Source organism: Sarcophilus harrisii, chromosome 5 (genome assembly GCF_902635505.1).
Source record: "Sarcophilus harrisii chromosome 5, mSarHar1.11, whole genome shotgun sequence".
Taxonomy (NCBI): Eukaryota; Metazoa; Chordata; class Mammalia; order Dasyuromorphia; family Dasyuridae; genus Sarcophilus; species Sarcophilus harrisii.
In genome coordinates this window covers 15,114,275-15,127,193 of record NC_045430.1, presented here as the reverse complement: position 1 = coordinate 15,127,193, position 12,919 = coordinate 15,114,275, and the positions used below count along the sequence as shown (strand labels likewise).

General features: G+C 54.3%; 1 protein-coding gene across 1 annotated transcript; it reads right to left on the bottom strand.

Annotated features, from left to right (window-relative positions):
• Positions 1-985: 985 nt before the first annotated feature.
• EIF3D (eukaryotic translation initiation factor 3 subunit D) lies at positions 986-10,380 on the bottom strand. The gene is made up of 15 exons (XM_003771120.3): positions 10,246-10,380; positions 9,466-9,598; positions 9,265-9,310; positions 8,940-9,076; positions 7,794-7,879; positions 7,338-7,410; positions 7,039-7,151; positions 6,747-6,879; positions 6,298-6,445; positions 5,975-6,105; positions 5,766-5,851; positions 5,558-5,687; positions 2,559-2,701; positions 2,161-2,441; positions 986-1,582 (listed from the first exon to the last, which is right to left on the bottom strand). Exons 2-15 carry the CDS (start codon positions 9,586-9,588, stop codon positions 1,569-1,571), a joined length of 1,644 nt encoding a protein of 547 aa, XP_003771168.1. The 5' UTR covers positions 9,589-9,598; positions 10,246-10,380; the 3' UTR covers positions 986-1,568.
• Between the last annotated feature and the right edge of the window lie 2,539 nt (positions 10,381-12,919).

Genomic DNA, 12,919 nt, shown 5'->3' with positions numbered 1-12,919 from the left:
TTTCCACTTAGAAGAGGCAGCAGAGAAGCACCCAAGGCTACTTTAGGTTTTCTGGGTAGTAGAATACAAAGTGGCTAGGATAGGTCCACCTTGACCTTCCCTGAGGCAGTCAGTCCCTTGAGGGAAGCCCAGGACAGAGAATGAAGAAGCGGAGATCTGGTCACCCTTTCCCTGCTAAAAGCACCATCAGTTCTGGGGGCCATGCTCCAAGCAGGAAGACGCTCTGGGTAGAGGTGTCCAATGGGAAGGAGAGTGAAGGCCCAGTCATACATCTGCTGGCAGGGGTGTAGAGCCTAAGCCTTGGGGGCACTGAAAGAGGAATTGTTGGCTGTTCCACAGGGAACCAGAGGGTGGGAATTGCACTGGAAAGGTGCAGACTGGGCTTTGAGCTCTGCATCAGAAAAGCTTGGGCTGCGGCCCTCCCCCAGAGGCCAGTGGGTGACAGATCACTCGGATCCCTCTTTTATCCCAATCTGTATTAATCACTTCGATGACTCCACAGGGTTAGGGATTTTAACTTCTGGAACTGTGAGCTAACAGCCTGTGAGTTCACTTGCTCTCCACTCCCATTTTTGCCTTGTTTTGGTGATTCAATGACATGGAAAGGCCCCGAGCCAGTTTTGTTGGTCCTTGGCCCCTCATCATCCTTCTTCTGCCCATCATGAGGAGATGACAAGGAGCCCTTGGCCAATGGGTGATTGAGCTCCGTCACCAGCCCATGGTGTGCTCATTAGGACCTCCAGGATGGTCAAGATAGATCAAAGCCTGCTCATTAGCCTGTGTGTCAACCAAGGGGATTCTGGAGTTTGTGTAGACAGTCCTGGGGGTAAAGAACAAGGACTTTCCACCAATCTGACTCTCTGGTCTGCTCTGCCTGAATCCCCCAGTATCAGGTACCATAAACAGGCCTGGAGGAAGGGGCATCTTGGTGAGGGAGGTCCAGGTCCGCTTCTTCAGTTTGCCTCCTTGTTTTTTCAGATGGGAGTTTTAGGCCTCCTGGTGTAGGTTTGTTCCTGGTTGGGCAAGGAGCTGTCCACTAGGCAATTTCCTTCTGAGCACATGCCTCTCCCACCTGCCATTGTCTTCTTGCTACCTCTCTCCAGAGTACTTCAGCTCACAAGAATCCCAGGTCTAAGAGTTCGGGAAGGTGCCCACCATCCGGGTTCCCTCCCCTGGGCAGTGCTTAGTCAGAAACACCCAAAAGCACTCAATGGTCTTCCGGTGAGACCAGGCCAGAGAGCCTTTGTCCACCATGGGCCTGTGAGTGCTGAGAACAAGCCTGGCTGGAGGCAAGGTGGGGAAGGATGGGCTGTAGGCCTGTGAGTTCTTCAGCCATGGCAACCCCCCTTTCAGGGGCCTCAGACTTGGGCCGCTCACTGCTGACCTCCAATGACCCCTTTGGCCAGTCCACTCAGTGATCACGCCAAACAAACAGATGAATTAGGTTTCTCTTTATTTCATCTATTAAACCTCTGTAGACAAGGCTAATCCCCACAGGATCCTCTAGTCCCTTCTAGGCAAAGAGGCTGAAGATGTGCAGGGGTGTACGTCTGGCCTTGCCGTCCCGTTTATGCTTCTTCCTCTGAAAGACAGGGAGCAGGGGCATGAGTGCACGGCAAAGGGTGGCCTTTTCCCTACTCCTCCAACATCCCCAGTGACTCTCAGGTCCTCTCTCCAAGTGCTCGATGGGACAGAGATCGCTCTTGTGTAGCCACTGACCACCCAGTCAGTGATTAACACCCGGCACTGGCTTTTGTTTCAAGAGCTGCTGATTTTAGCCCTACGACTCCAGGGGGTTTGCTGGCCCAGACTTCCCTCCTCCCCCAGTCCCCCAGCTAGCTGCTGTCTGAAGGGGGACTGGAACCCAGGTCTTCATCCCCTCTGGCCCAGTGCTACACCTGCTGGAGCTCTCAGAGAGGCCCCTGGATAGTGTCCTGTCTAGGTGGTCCACTTGTGGCCATGTGAGCAGGAGCCCAAGGCCTGGGAATAGCCCCAGAATCAGAACCCGGTAATGTCACTTATTAGTCCCGAGGCCTATAACCCACTGGAGACACCCCCCAGTGCATCCCCTTCACTGTCGCAGAGATCTGGTAATGGAGAGGGAAATCACAACTCAGGTCCCTTGAAGACCCCTCCCACCCTTTCCCACGGCCCACAGACCTTCTTCGTCCTCGTCTTCGTCCTCATTGTCGTCGTCCTCGTCGGAGCTGAAGGTGCCATCGGGCAGGCTGTAGACGCGGATCACCTGCTTGTTGGGGTCTTTGAGGATGAGGTACTTGCCCTCCTCTAGCTTCATGCAGATGTCGATCACGCAGCGCAGGATGCCCCAGGCGTTCTCCACACTCAGGTTGATCTGGCTGGCAAACTCATTGGGCTTGAACTGCTGGGTGCCCAGGATGACGTGACGAGCCGAGTCCTTGACGTGGTAGCGGGACACGTACCTGAGGGAAGGAGGGAGTATGGAGCTCTGTGGTGGACTTCCAAGGAAGTCCCCAAGGGTGATCATGGCCAGCGGAACCCACGCCCCACAGCTCCCCGGGGCTGGTCATGGCTCTCACCCGAGCTTGAGGTACTCCGATCCGGCCAGCAGCGCGCAGCAGGTCCAGCGAGCCAGCTTGTAGCTGTTGTTCTTAAGCTCCGTGGCGATGACCGCCCCCCTCTGAGAGTCCAGTTTCTGACGCCAGTCCACACCATTGCAGTGCTGTTAAGGGAAAGCAGAGCCACCGCCGGGTGGTCAGTGTTCTGAGGCTCTTTCCCAGCTATAGCCCACTGGGGTGAGGGACCTGAAAGGGCCAGAATCCAAGGAGGAAGAAAGAAATTGGGTGTGCTGACATTGGCCTGGGCAATGGCCCCTCAAGGACTAAACACCAGCCACGGATACAATAAGGGAAGAGGGAAGCTTCCTGCCACCCTGGGGATGCTCCTGGCTCAGATCAGACGGCTTAGCGCACATACTCTGTGTGTACCTAAGTGGGGTGCCAGGAGGAGCACCTCAAGGACGGGATGGGGCACTGAGGGCTGGGTCAATCAAGGAGCGAGACATGGCCAGATTGTGGAAGGGTGCTCGGGGGCAAGGACTGGGTCAGAAGGCTCCTTTTCTGAGGGGGCCATGAAGCTCTGAAGGGACTCTGGGGCTGCCTTCTACAAGGCCCAGAATGAGAGCACAGGATTGGGCACGGGATTGACCAAGGCTGAGCAATGGAGAGCTGGGCAGGGTCTTGAAGCATGGAACCTGTTAGGACAACAATCCAGCTCTCTTAGTGACTTCTGAGTTCATCTCAGACATAAAGTGCAAGGTCAAGAAGCTCCATAGATGACAATAGAGGGGCACCATAAAGCACAAGATCAATAATCCATAGATAGTGATGGAGGGAGGGGTACCACCAGGAAGTCAGGAGACAAGGCAGAGCTAAGGGACACTGTGAAGGCTGGGATGGGCACTGATAAGCCTGACCAGTGTGGAGAGAAGACAGGATGGAATTAGGAAAAGTGACTGCCAGTGGCAACAGACCAGAGAGCGAGAATGCAGGCTGATGGGAGAAACCAAGCTTTTTTAAACATCACATTGGCCTAAAAGGATGGGTACCTGTCAGATCCTGCCGGGAGTTAAAGAAGAGGGGCGGAGGAATAACCTGAGAGGGTTAGGTGGCCAGGAGGGTCACCAGAGAATGACCTTTGAGGCAGAATCAGTGAAGAGGCAGCTCCAACCCAAAGCATTTGCATCACTACACGGGTGAGAGTGAGTGAGTCTGGAGAAATGACCTTACTGAACCAGAAGGGGGCATGAAGTGATGGGTAAAGGCTCTTCCATCTTTCCCTAAATGGGGGCAGGGCAGCTCCAAACCCAGGAGACCAGCAACAGAGAAAGCTCCTTCTGGGAAAGAAAACTCCTAGCTTACAGCCCTCACCTCCCCGTCCACTACAAAGTTAGAAGCATTCAGGAGTAGCCTCAGACTCTGTGGCCCTCTCCTCAGCTCCCCTCTCTGAAAGGCCTCGGCATCCTCTTTGGCTTAGGGGCAGCCTCTGTTTCCCTGATCCTGCCTGGCCAGATGCTGCTCGGCGGCTCTGTCCATTTCTGGGGACGGACCTTGGCCTTGCTCCCCGCCGCTGCCTGTGTTTGTGCCTACGGCTCTGTCCCAGGCCTTCTTCTCTCTGCTCTCACTTGGGAATCTGGTTGGCCTTGACTGGATTAATGATTCTGGATCTATCTATCCAGCTCTAGTCTCTTCTGAGCTCCAGGCCCACAGCACTGACTTGATGTCCCAAGACATTCTCAATCCAACACCTCCAAAACAACTTATTTTTCCCGTTTAAATGGCGGCAGCTGGAGACACAGTGAACAAAGCACTGGGCCTAGTCTTGAAATCCTGAACTCTAATCAGGCTTCAGACTCCAGCTGTGTGACCCTGCACAAGTTACTTGACCTCAGTTTCTTCAACAAAGGGGAGACACAGCATCTACCTCATGGTGTTGTTATCAACCCTAGCCTAGTGCCTACCACAAGGGGGTGCTATATAGATGCTCACTCCCTTCTGTCCACTCCCCCCATCCTCTGGCCCTTTCTCAGCAACTCCCTGGATCCTTTCAAAATACCTTCTCACTGGGAAGATCTGCTCTTCCAATCTGGCCTTTCACTCTCTTTGTAATCTGGGCCATCCCCCTGCCCTTCAGGTACGCTTCAAGGCAGACACCTATCTGTGCTTCCTACAGGACTCGAGAGACCTTTCTGGGTATTCCTGGCTTCAATATTACCAGGATAACCTCCCCCCCCCCCCCCCAAACTCTGGATTCATCTTGCCTGCTCTGGTCATTATAAGTGGTTCAGGTCCTGTTAGAGTGTAAGCTCATTGAGAGCGAGAGGTGGGACTGCTTTTTTTTTTATGTGCTCAGAGCTGATCATGGTCCTCAGGGATGGATGGATGGAGAGTTCCCTGCGATCCCTGACATGTGAGGGACTACCTACATTCTCTTGGCTTCAAGGCCAGTTCTAGGAGACTGTGTTCAGGGAAGGAAACAATGGATTCCACATTGGCTTATGTTCCTCCAAGCAATAAGGGAGGTGGTAGCGGGGGGCCCTTTCCTGCAGAGACCCAGGGAGGTTTGGCGGTGGCTGACAGTCGTCTCTCACCTACCCTTTAGCCTAGGACAAGTGAAGGCAGCCGCTTCAGAGGGTGGCAGTAGTCACCCGGGACCCTGAGAAGGAGGAACAATGGAGGAAGTGCTCCTCGGACCGAGCCTTCCTTAGATGGGTGTGACCAGGTCAGTAAGGAAGCCAAGTCATGGAAGGGAGGCTGCTGGGTCACAGACAAAACACAAACCTGAAGGAGGCTTTCAGACCAAGCTACTGTGGGAGAAAAAGAAGACACCACCTGCAGATGGTGGCAGGGCAGCCGTGAGAATGAAGCAGTGAGCGAGCGACAGGAAGCCACAGTGGCCATCACCTGTACCTGTCTGCCAGAGGCCGAGAACCTAGGAGATGTGGATGCTAAGCATGGAGCCATGGGGAGGCTGGCACAGAGTCCTGGGTAAATCATCAGGGGGTCAGGGGAGCACTCACTCTGGAGTCCCACTCATTGAGGGTCTTAATGTTGATGAAAGACACCTCTCCGTTGGCCCCGGTCATCACGCCATCGTGCTCACAGCGGACGATGAGGTCGATGTCATCACCAAGCTTCCACCTCCGGTACCTGCAGGACAGAAAGGAGACTCAGCCCGGCCCGGCCCCAGCGGATCACACCGCCTGCCCCAGCACAGACCCAACGTACCGGTACGCCACCGAGGCGATTTCATTCTTGTCCATGTCATCCTCCACAAATGGATTTGGATTGGGAAACTTGTACCTTTCCTTTCCCTGCACCAAATTCAGAAGAGATGGTGAGTGTGGCAGCAGAGCTTGGCCCACCATGCCCTGCCCAGTGAAGCCCGGGGCCCACATGCCACCAGTGCCTGTGGGAAGATCCCTCTGCTGTCTCACCATTCGTAGGCACTGCTGGGAGAAGTTGTGGTTGATGTAGGTGGCCTCCATGGCAAGGTTACGGGGCGAGTTGAAGGAGTTGCCTTCATCCTGAGGGGGCTCGTTGGCAGTTTCACTCACGGTCAGGAGGTCTACGAGGCAAATGGGAAGGTGAGAGCCCCTGAGCAGGCAGGCAGGTGGGGCCCCCTCCCCAGGGCAGACACCCCCCAGTCGGAGCCCTCTCCCACTCCCTCCAAGGCCACCTGGATCAACGCACATGACAAAGTATAGAAGGCAGGTGACAGGCCTGACCTCACGTTCCAACGTCCACCAGGAAAACTCACCAAAGTCTGAGTTGTCCCTTTTGTCAAAAAAGAGCTTGGAGCCGACCCTCTGGACGACAATATCCCAGGAATAGACCGAGCGAGTGCAGCTCATCAGCGTGGCCAGGATGGCGTCTGTGGCGAACACATTGCCCTGAGTCTTTGCCAGCTGCCAAGAAAACAGGGAAGGATCAATCGCCCTCAAGGGCAGACGCCCGGCAGCCACAGTGTGTGCTGGGATGCAGAAGTGGTCAGTCTGCGGCTCTGTGGCTCCTATGCTGGTGCCGTGACACCGATCAGCCAAGGGAGCGCACGTACGGAGCCACGTCACCCGTGGCACACAAAGCTGATCCCGGCGTGAGCAGCTAGATCTCCATTTAAATCTCACCCCTCCCACATGGACATGGGCAGAGCTGGCTGGTCCCTGGACACCCCTGTTCTGACCAGAGAAAGGGGAGGGGAAGAGGCACCTTGCGGATGACGGGATCATCTGTCGTGGTGACGGTGTGGAAGATGCGCTTGATGCTCCGCAGAGGCTTCTCGTTCCTCGTGGTGATCCGGTCAAAGGCCTTGTCGTAATATTCCAGGGCCCCACAGCACTCGCTGCAGGCAGGAGAAGGCAAGTCAGAGATGGGTGGTACTTGGCTGGAGGGCCAACCCCGCCCCCCCCCCCCGCCCCCCCCCCGACATGAGAGCTGACCACTCAATGGCCTGGGCCCTGGGGAGCACACCTGGCGTGGAGGGAGGACAGGGGCCACTCACATGTCCTGCGGCTCTGACACCTCTAAGTAACGCATCTTCATTAACTGAGGAAAATCCATTTCTTCCTTCACTTCCCAGTCACTACGAACCTCAACGGAAGAATCTCGGGGCTTCTGTGGGAGGAAAGTCATGGAAAAGGAAAGGAGTGTGAACACACCATGGCCATGTAATTGCACCTGACTCCCTGCCAGTGCAAGGATTCTCTTCCTGAGCTAAGTGGGTGCCCTGGGAGGGAGGAAATGGGCGCCCCACCCGCTGGGGTCCCCCAGGCCACGCTCAAGCACAGGACTGGCTCGTACCTGGGACTTTTGGTCCCATTTCTGCCTTACTCCAAACTGCTTCTGGAACTTCTTTTGCAGACGTATACGGTCTCTGAAAGGCCAAAGAAAATGTAACTTTAGCAAAAGCAGGTGTCCCTGGGCTGGTCTGCTCCTCACAACGAATGGATGGCCCCTCTCCTCAGCAAAGCTCTAGAGTCCTGATGCTTCCCCTGAATCTCTCAATGGGACAGTCCCAGAGAGCTGAGGTCAAAGCTGCCCTGGGGAACCTGAGGCAGGCGCAGCAGCACCTGGTGAGCCGGCCTCTTCTTCCGGGGGTATCACACACACGTTCTAGGGTACAGTCACAGGAAAGCAGCATGACTCATCCAGCCCAACAGAACAAAGGCCCAGCCTGGCTTCTGCTCCACTCACTACAAGGCTCAGTCCAGCATGGAGAAATCAGGTAGACTCCTAACAGAATCCGCCATCCCTTACCTTTCCTTCTGCTTGGCACTCTTAGGCAGGGTCTGCAGGTTGAACTGCAACATATTCCGACGGTCCTTGTCCCTCCGAAGATTCCGCTAAGGAAGAGAAGATCCCACAAAGTTAGGGTCTGTGACAGATTAGGTCTGTACACGAATGTCCTGGTACTATAAGTAAGCCCAATATCTGGGGGTGCAGGTGGGAAGCATCTAAAATGAGCAACAACTTTCTTTTGCCACTTTAAAGAGCTTACATAACATGACTGGGCACATATTGTTAAGAAAGGTCCCCAAGAGTAATTAGCTCAGGGGCTAACAGGAACAATCACAGCCCAATCCAGCAAAGGGCACATTTGGCAGAAAAGCTCTTTTGGGAGTTTTCAAGGCTTGTTCCATGGCTTTTACTCTTAATTCATGGCTATCTTGGAGAACATAGGTATAGACTGCTGTCCTAGGCACTGAAACCCCCATACACAAATGAGGTTGTATGTAGAAAAGTGACAAAGTGTGGTTGAAAGCATTAAAACCTTTTTACTTTAAAACCACTAAAGCTAACTGCGGCTTATTTTATGGACAGCTTTCTTAGAAAAAGCTTACTGCAGAAACGAGTGTAAGAGACACCCTTCCTTCCCCTAGTCAGGGCAGGTCTGGACAATCCCCACTCTTGCCAGAGCCCCCACCCATCCATGGTTAGTGTCTTATGAGAATGTTGTTAAGCTTCATCTCACTTCTTACATCCGCCATGCGCATCTGACCCCTTTGTGAAAGGACATTCTTGCTGCCCACCATTTTGGGTTTGGACTGAACCCAGTGTTCAGTGATTTCAGGGGTACGGGAACTCTCAGGTGAGGAAATGCCCTCTGCCAGTTCACTTGTCCCATAACTCCATCTTTGAGAGTGGCTCTGACCTTGCTCAGGGTCACACAGACCGGCCACTGGTATCTCGAATGTTTACAAACTCTGGAATTAAAATCCTTTTTAGCCCTACCTGTGAGGAGCCTGAAAAAGCCCTGGAAAGGTAAGCAACTGCTAATGGGCCACTTTTTCCCAAGGAAAGTTTGACTTTCCTTGGGTGAATTAACCCTAAGACCCATAGGTCAGCATTTTCAGCAATACTCAGACTGTAACAGCAGGACCCCCCAAGATGGTCTGGTCCTACCTGGGCAAATCTCATCCTATTCCTCTGGTAAGCCGTCTTCTGGGTCCGGGCTGTGTCTACCAGTTGGAAGCTGGTCTCGTCCTCCTCATGGAAATAAGCATACTGACTTCCACCACCGAACTGGGAGGAATACTTATCTGAAGAGACAACAGACCAAACACGGACTCAGGACCTGAAAGGGACCTTCGGGGCCCCCAGTCCAGCGGCTTCTGACGAAGAGCCGGGCCGGGGAGGGGAATGGACAAGGGAGTCACACCACAGAACAAATCCTCTTCAGACACTTCCCTGAGCTCCAACTTCACAAAGTCAATTCAGCAACACTTACTCGTATACCTCTTATCCTGGTAGGTGGCACCGGTCCAGTCTGCAACCTAATGGGGATGACAAGGAGAGAGAAGGTCCGGGTCAGCGGCCGGTGCCCCTAGGCTGACTCTGAGGTCTCGGCAGTCTCAGCGGGCACCCTCCCGAGGAAGCCGGACCCCCCAGCCAGCCTCGGCCGGCCTTCACCCACCAGCCTCCCGCTCACCTTGCCCAACCGATCTCCTTTGCTGAACGGCTGGTAGGGCATGTCCCGAAATTGTTCGGGGACGGCGCAGGGGCCCCAGCCTGAGGGGTTGTCCTGGATCACCGGAGTCACAAATTTTGCCATCTTCTCAAACCTTAAAAAGACAACGGGGCGTCACCGGGGAAGGCGGAGAAGCTCAGAGGGAGAGCGCGTCTCCCGCCTGCCCTCCCCGGGCGCACCCAGCCCCGCCCACTCGGCCGGCGGGGCTCCCGGTGTGTAAGCCACTTCCATTCCCCCGGAGCGGCCGGGCGGCATCACGGCCCGACTTTACAGCTACCAGAGCCAAGCTTGGAGAAAGGACCCGGCATGAGCGCCATGACCTTCCCCGCAGCCGCCTGGTGCTCGCTCGGCCCGTCGTGCGCCCCGGGGGGTTCCGGCCGCTTCCGGCTCCTTTTACAGACCGGGAAGCCGGGGCCAGACCCGCCCGGGTTCCCACTGCGGGCGGCTCCGGTTTTATCCCTGCGCCCGCCCGGCGCCGGGGAGAGCGGAGGGCCGCTGGCAGGCGGGCGCGGCCCCAGCCCGGGGCGCGCCCCGGTTCTGGCCTGGGACTCAAAGTGCCGCGGCAATGACCAGCGGGAGGCCCCATCCGGGGAAGCAGACCCGCCCCGTTGTATAAGGGGAAACTGAGGCCGGGCGTGAGGCCCGGCTAGCTTCTCCGGCTGCGGAGAACGCGGGAGTCTAGGGCCGCACCCGCCGCGGGGCTCTCCCGGGTCCCCCGGACCCGAGCCCGGCGCCGCTCACCTGTTCAGGCCGCGGCCGGTCCCGATGGAGACGGATGGTTACGGGCGCGGTGCCGGCGCCGCAGGCCACTCTTCAGTGGCCGACCAGGAAGGGACGCGGGATGCGCGCGCAGCTCCCGGCACCGTAAAGCGGCGCGGCGAGGCCGGCTCTGTCGTAAAACAGCGGGAAAAGGCGCCGTCTCGTTCTCTTCGGGTAGGGGACGTGGAAGGCGGGGCGAAGCCGCAGAGCCGTAAAGGGGAAGCGAAGCCCGGAAATGCGTCACAGCCTTAGAGGGAGAAAAAAAAGAGATGGACCTAAGCGTGTCCACGGTACGTAAACTGCACATCCGGCGAGGGGGCGGGATTACGTTTACGATTGGAACGTGTCGTTCAGGTGGTGATGGCTGTAATCTTCCCTCCCCGAATCCCATAATGCCCCGCGGTAGAGCCGACGCTCTCGCCTGCCCCTCAGTATCTCCTAGTGCCTCGCGCAGTGGGCGGTTCCCTTGTTATGCCCTTCTGTATCCCATAATGCCCCGCGCTCCTGCTCTTCAGGCTTCCCCCGGGCGTTCGCGGCTCCCGGTGCGCCCTGTCTCGGTCCCTCTGCCGCTGCTGGGGAGGTCGTGATAATTATAACCGCAGCGCGCGGTTTGTGAGACACGTAGCAGGTGTATGAAGTGACCTGCGCGAGGTCGGGACATTCTGGGTTCGAATCCCGCCGCAGGCGCTTTCCGGCCGCGGGACTCCGGACAAGTCACCTCCCTTCTGCCTGCCTCAGTGCCCTCGTCTGTAAAATGGGCGTCACAGCTGCACCTCCCTCCAGTTGTCTGCAGGAAACAGTATTCTTCAAGAGCTTTGAAACCCTTAAAACGCCATATAAATGCTGTGGGAGGGGCTGTTGACACTTTAATTTTTATTTTTAAATTAACAATCACTTTTCTGCAACAACAGCCCTAGGAGGTAGGCACTGCAGGGATCGCGGTCCTTCCCCTTTTGCAAATGAAGGAACTGGGGCTTCAGAGAGGTTAAGTGCTTTACCAGCAAATGTCTGGCTGGGGTTGGAATCCAAGTGTGAGCAGTCCTCTGTACCCTGGAGGGGCTCACCTCCTTTCTAGCCACGCCCCCAGCCTCCCAATCCCCACCTACGGGCTCACGATGTTTATCCTAAAATCGTATATTTTAACCTCTTAAACCTCCGCATATGGTTTTGAGAAGCACCGTGTGCAGGGGAGAAGTTTTTGGTCTTGAGACCCCTTTATATTTCTAAAAATTACGAAAGACCCTCTCCTCCACGAACTGTAGTTGTCGCGGGAGGTATCTTGCTATTTGTCGTGTTTCAAACTAAACGTCAGCGTTATCCTGAAAATCATTTCTACCTGGTGGACTCCCTCACCCTTGGGCATCCGATGATGGAGGGGGAAATCAGTCGGGCTGGATAGTCCGCACCTGGCTTTGCGTTCCTGCTCAGAAACTGACTGGCAGGATATTTAACCTCAAACCTAAGTGAGTTACAGTTACAGTTTCCCCATCTGTAAACCGGGAACAAATATTTGCCACGGGGTTGGGAGGTGCCATGAGATACATTTGCAGAGCTTTGTTGCTGTAGGCATGAGATACATTGTAGCTACCATCGCGGTGATATTTGAGGAGCAGCGGTCCAGATCCTAGGGTCTTCTCGGGGAGGGCTGAATTACCTTGGGGTCAAATCTCATGCCTCCTAGCTATATGACCTTGGATAAGTAACAAACGCTCTTGGCTTCAGTTTCCTTATCTGTAAGCCCTCCCCTCCCCCTTCTTAAATTACCCCTGTGAGTAATAGAATCCCAGTGATCCTATTAGAGATCATGTGAATCAATTTTTGTAAAGTTTTTTCCCAGTACTGTCAGACTCTTTGGGACCCCATTTTTTGGCAAAGGGTGATTTGCCATTTCTTTCTCCAGCTCATTTCCCGTTTGAGGAAACTGAGGCAAACAGGGTTGAGTGACTTGCTCAGGGTCACACAGCTAGTGTCTGAGGCTGCATTTGAACTCAAGAGGATGAATCTTCCTAACTTCAGACCTGGCATCCTATGTATTATGGTACCACCTAACTTAAGTAGGGTTGAGGTTCTCTCTATAGCTGGAATTTGGTGGTAGGCTGGGGAACTGGGGGCTTGGTTTCAATCCAGGAAAAGATTGGAGTTTATTGACATACGTGTGTGTAACTTTCCTAGAATCACCGAATGTCAGAGTTAGAAGAGTTACCCGTCTTTGTATACCTAGGGGAATATATTTAAAATTTTTAAAAAATTATAGCTTTTTATATGCATGGGTAATTTTTCAACATTGACCCTTGCAAAACCTTCTGTTCCAATTTTCCCCTCCTTTCCCCCCCCCCCCCCGCCCCCTCCCCTAGATGGCAGGTAGACCAATACATGTTAAATATGTTAAAGTATATATTAAATCCAAGATATGTATACATATTTATACAATTATCTTGCACAAGAAAAATAGGGTTTAGAAAAAAGGTAAAAATAACCTGAGAAGGAAAACAAAAATGCAAGCAGACAATAACAGAAAGAGTGGAAATGCTAGTGGTCCCTACTCGTTTCCCATAGTTCTTTTGATGGTTATAACTGGTTTCTTCATTACTGAACAACTGGAATTGATTTGGATCATCTCATTGCTGATGAGAGCCACGTCCATAAGAATTGATCA

Excerpts from the sequence above, each read along its gene's own strand:
- EIF3D (XM_003771120.3), bottom strand. The coding sequence starts at position 9,588 with ATGGCAAAATTTGTGACTCCGGTGATCCAGGACAACCCCTCAGGCTGG. Across the intron at positions 9,077-9,264 it reads CCAGGATAAGAGGTATACGA|ATAAGTATTCCTCCCAGTTC; the intron begins GTAAGTGTTGCT and ends TTGTCTCTTCAG. Across the intron at positions 6,880-7,038 it reads GTGTCAGAGCCGCAGGACAT|CGAGTGCTGTGGGGCCCTGG; the intron begins GTGAGTGGCCCC and ends TCCTGCCTGCAG.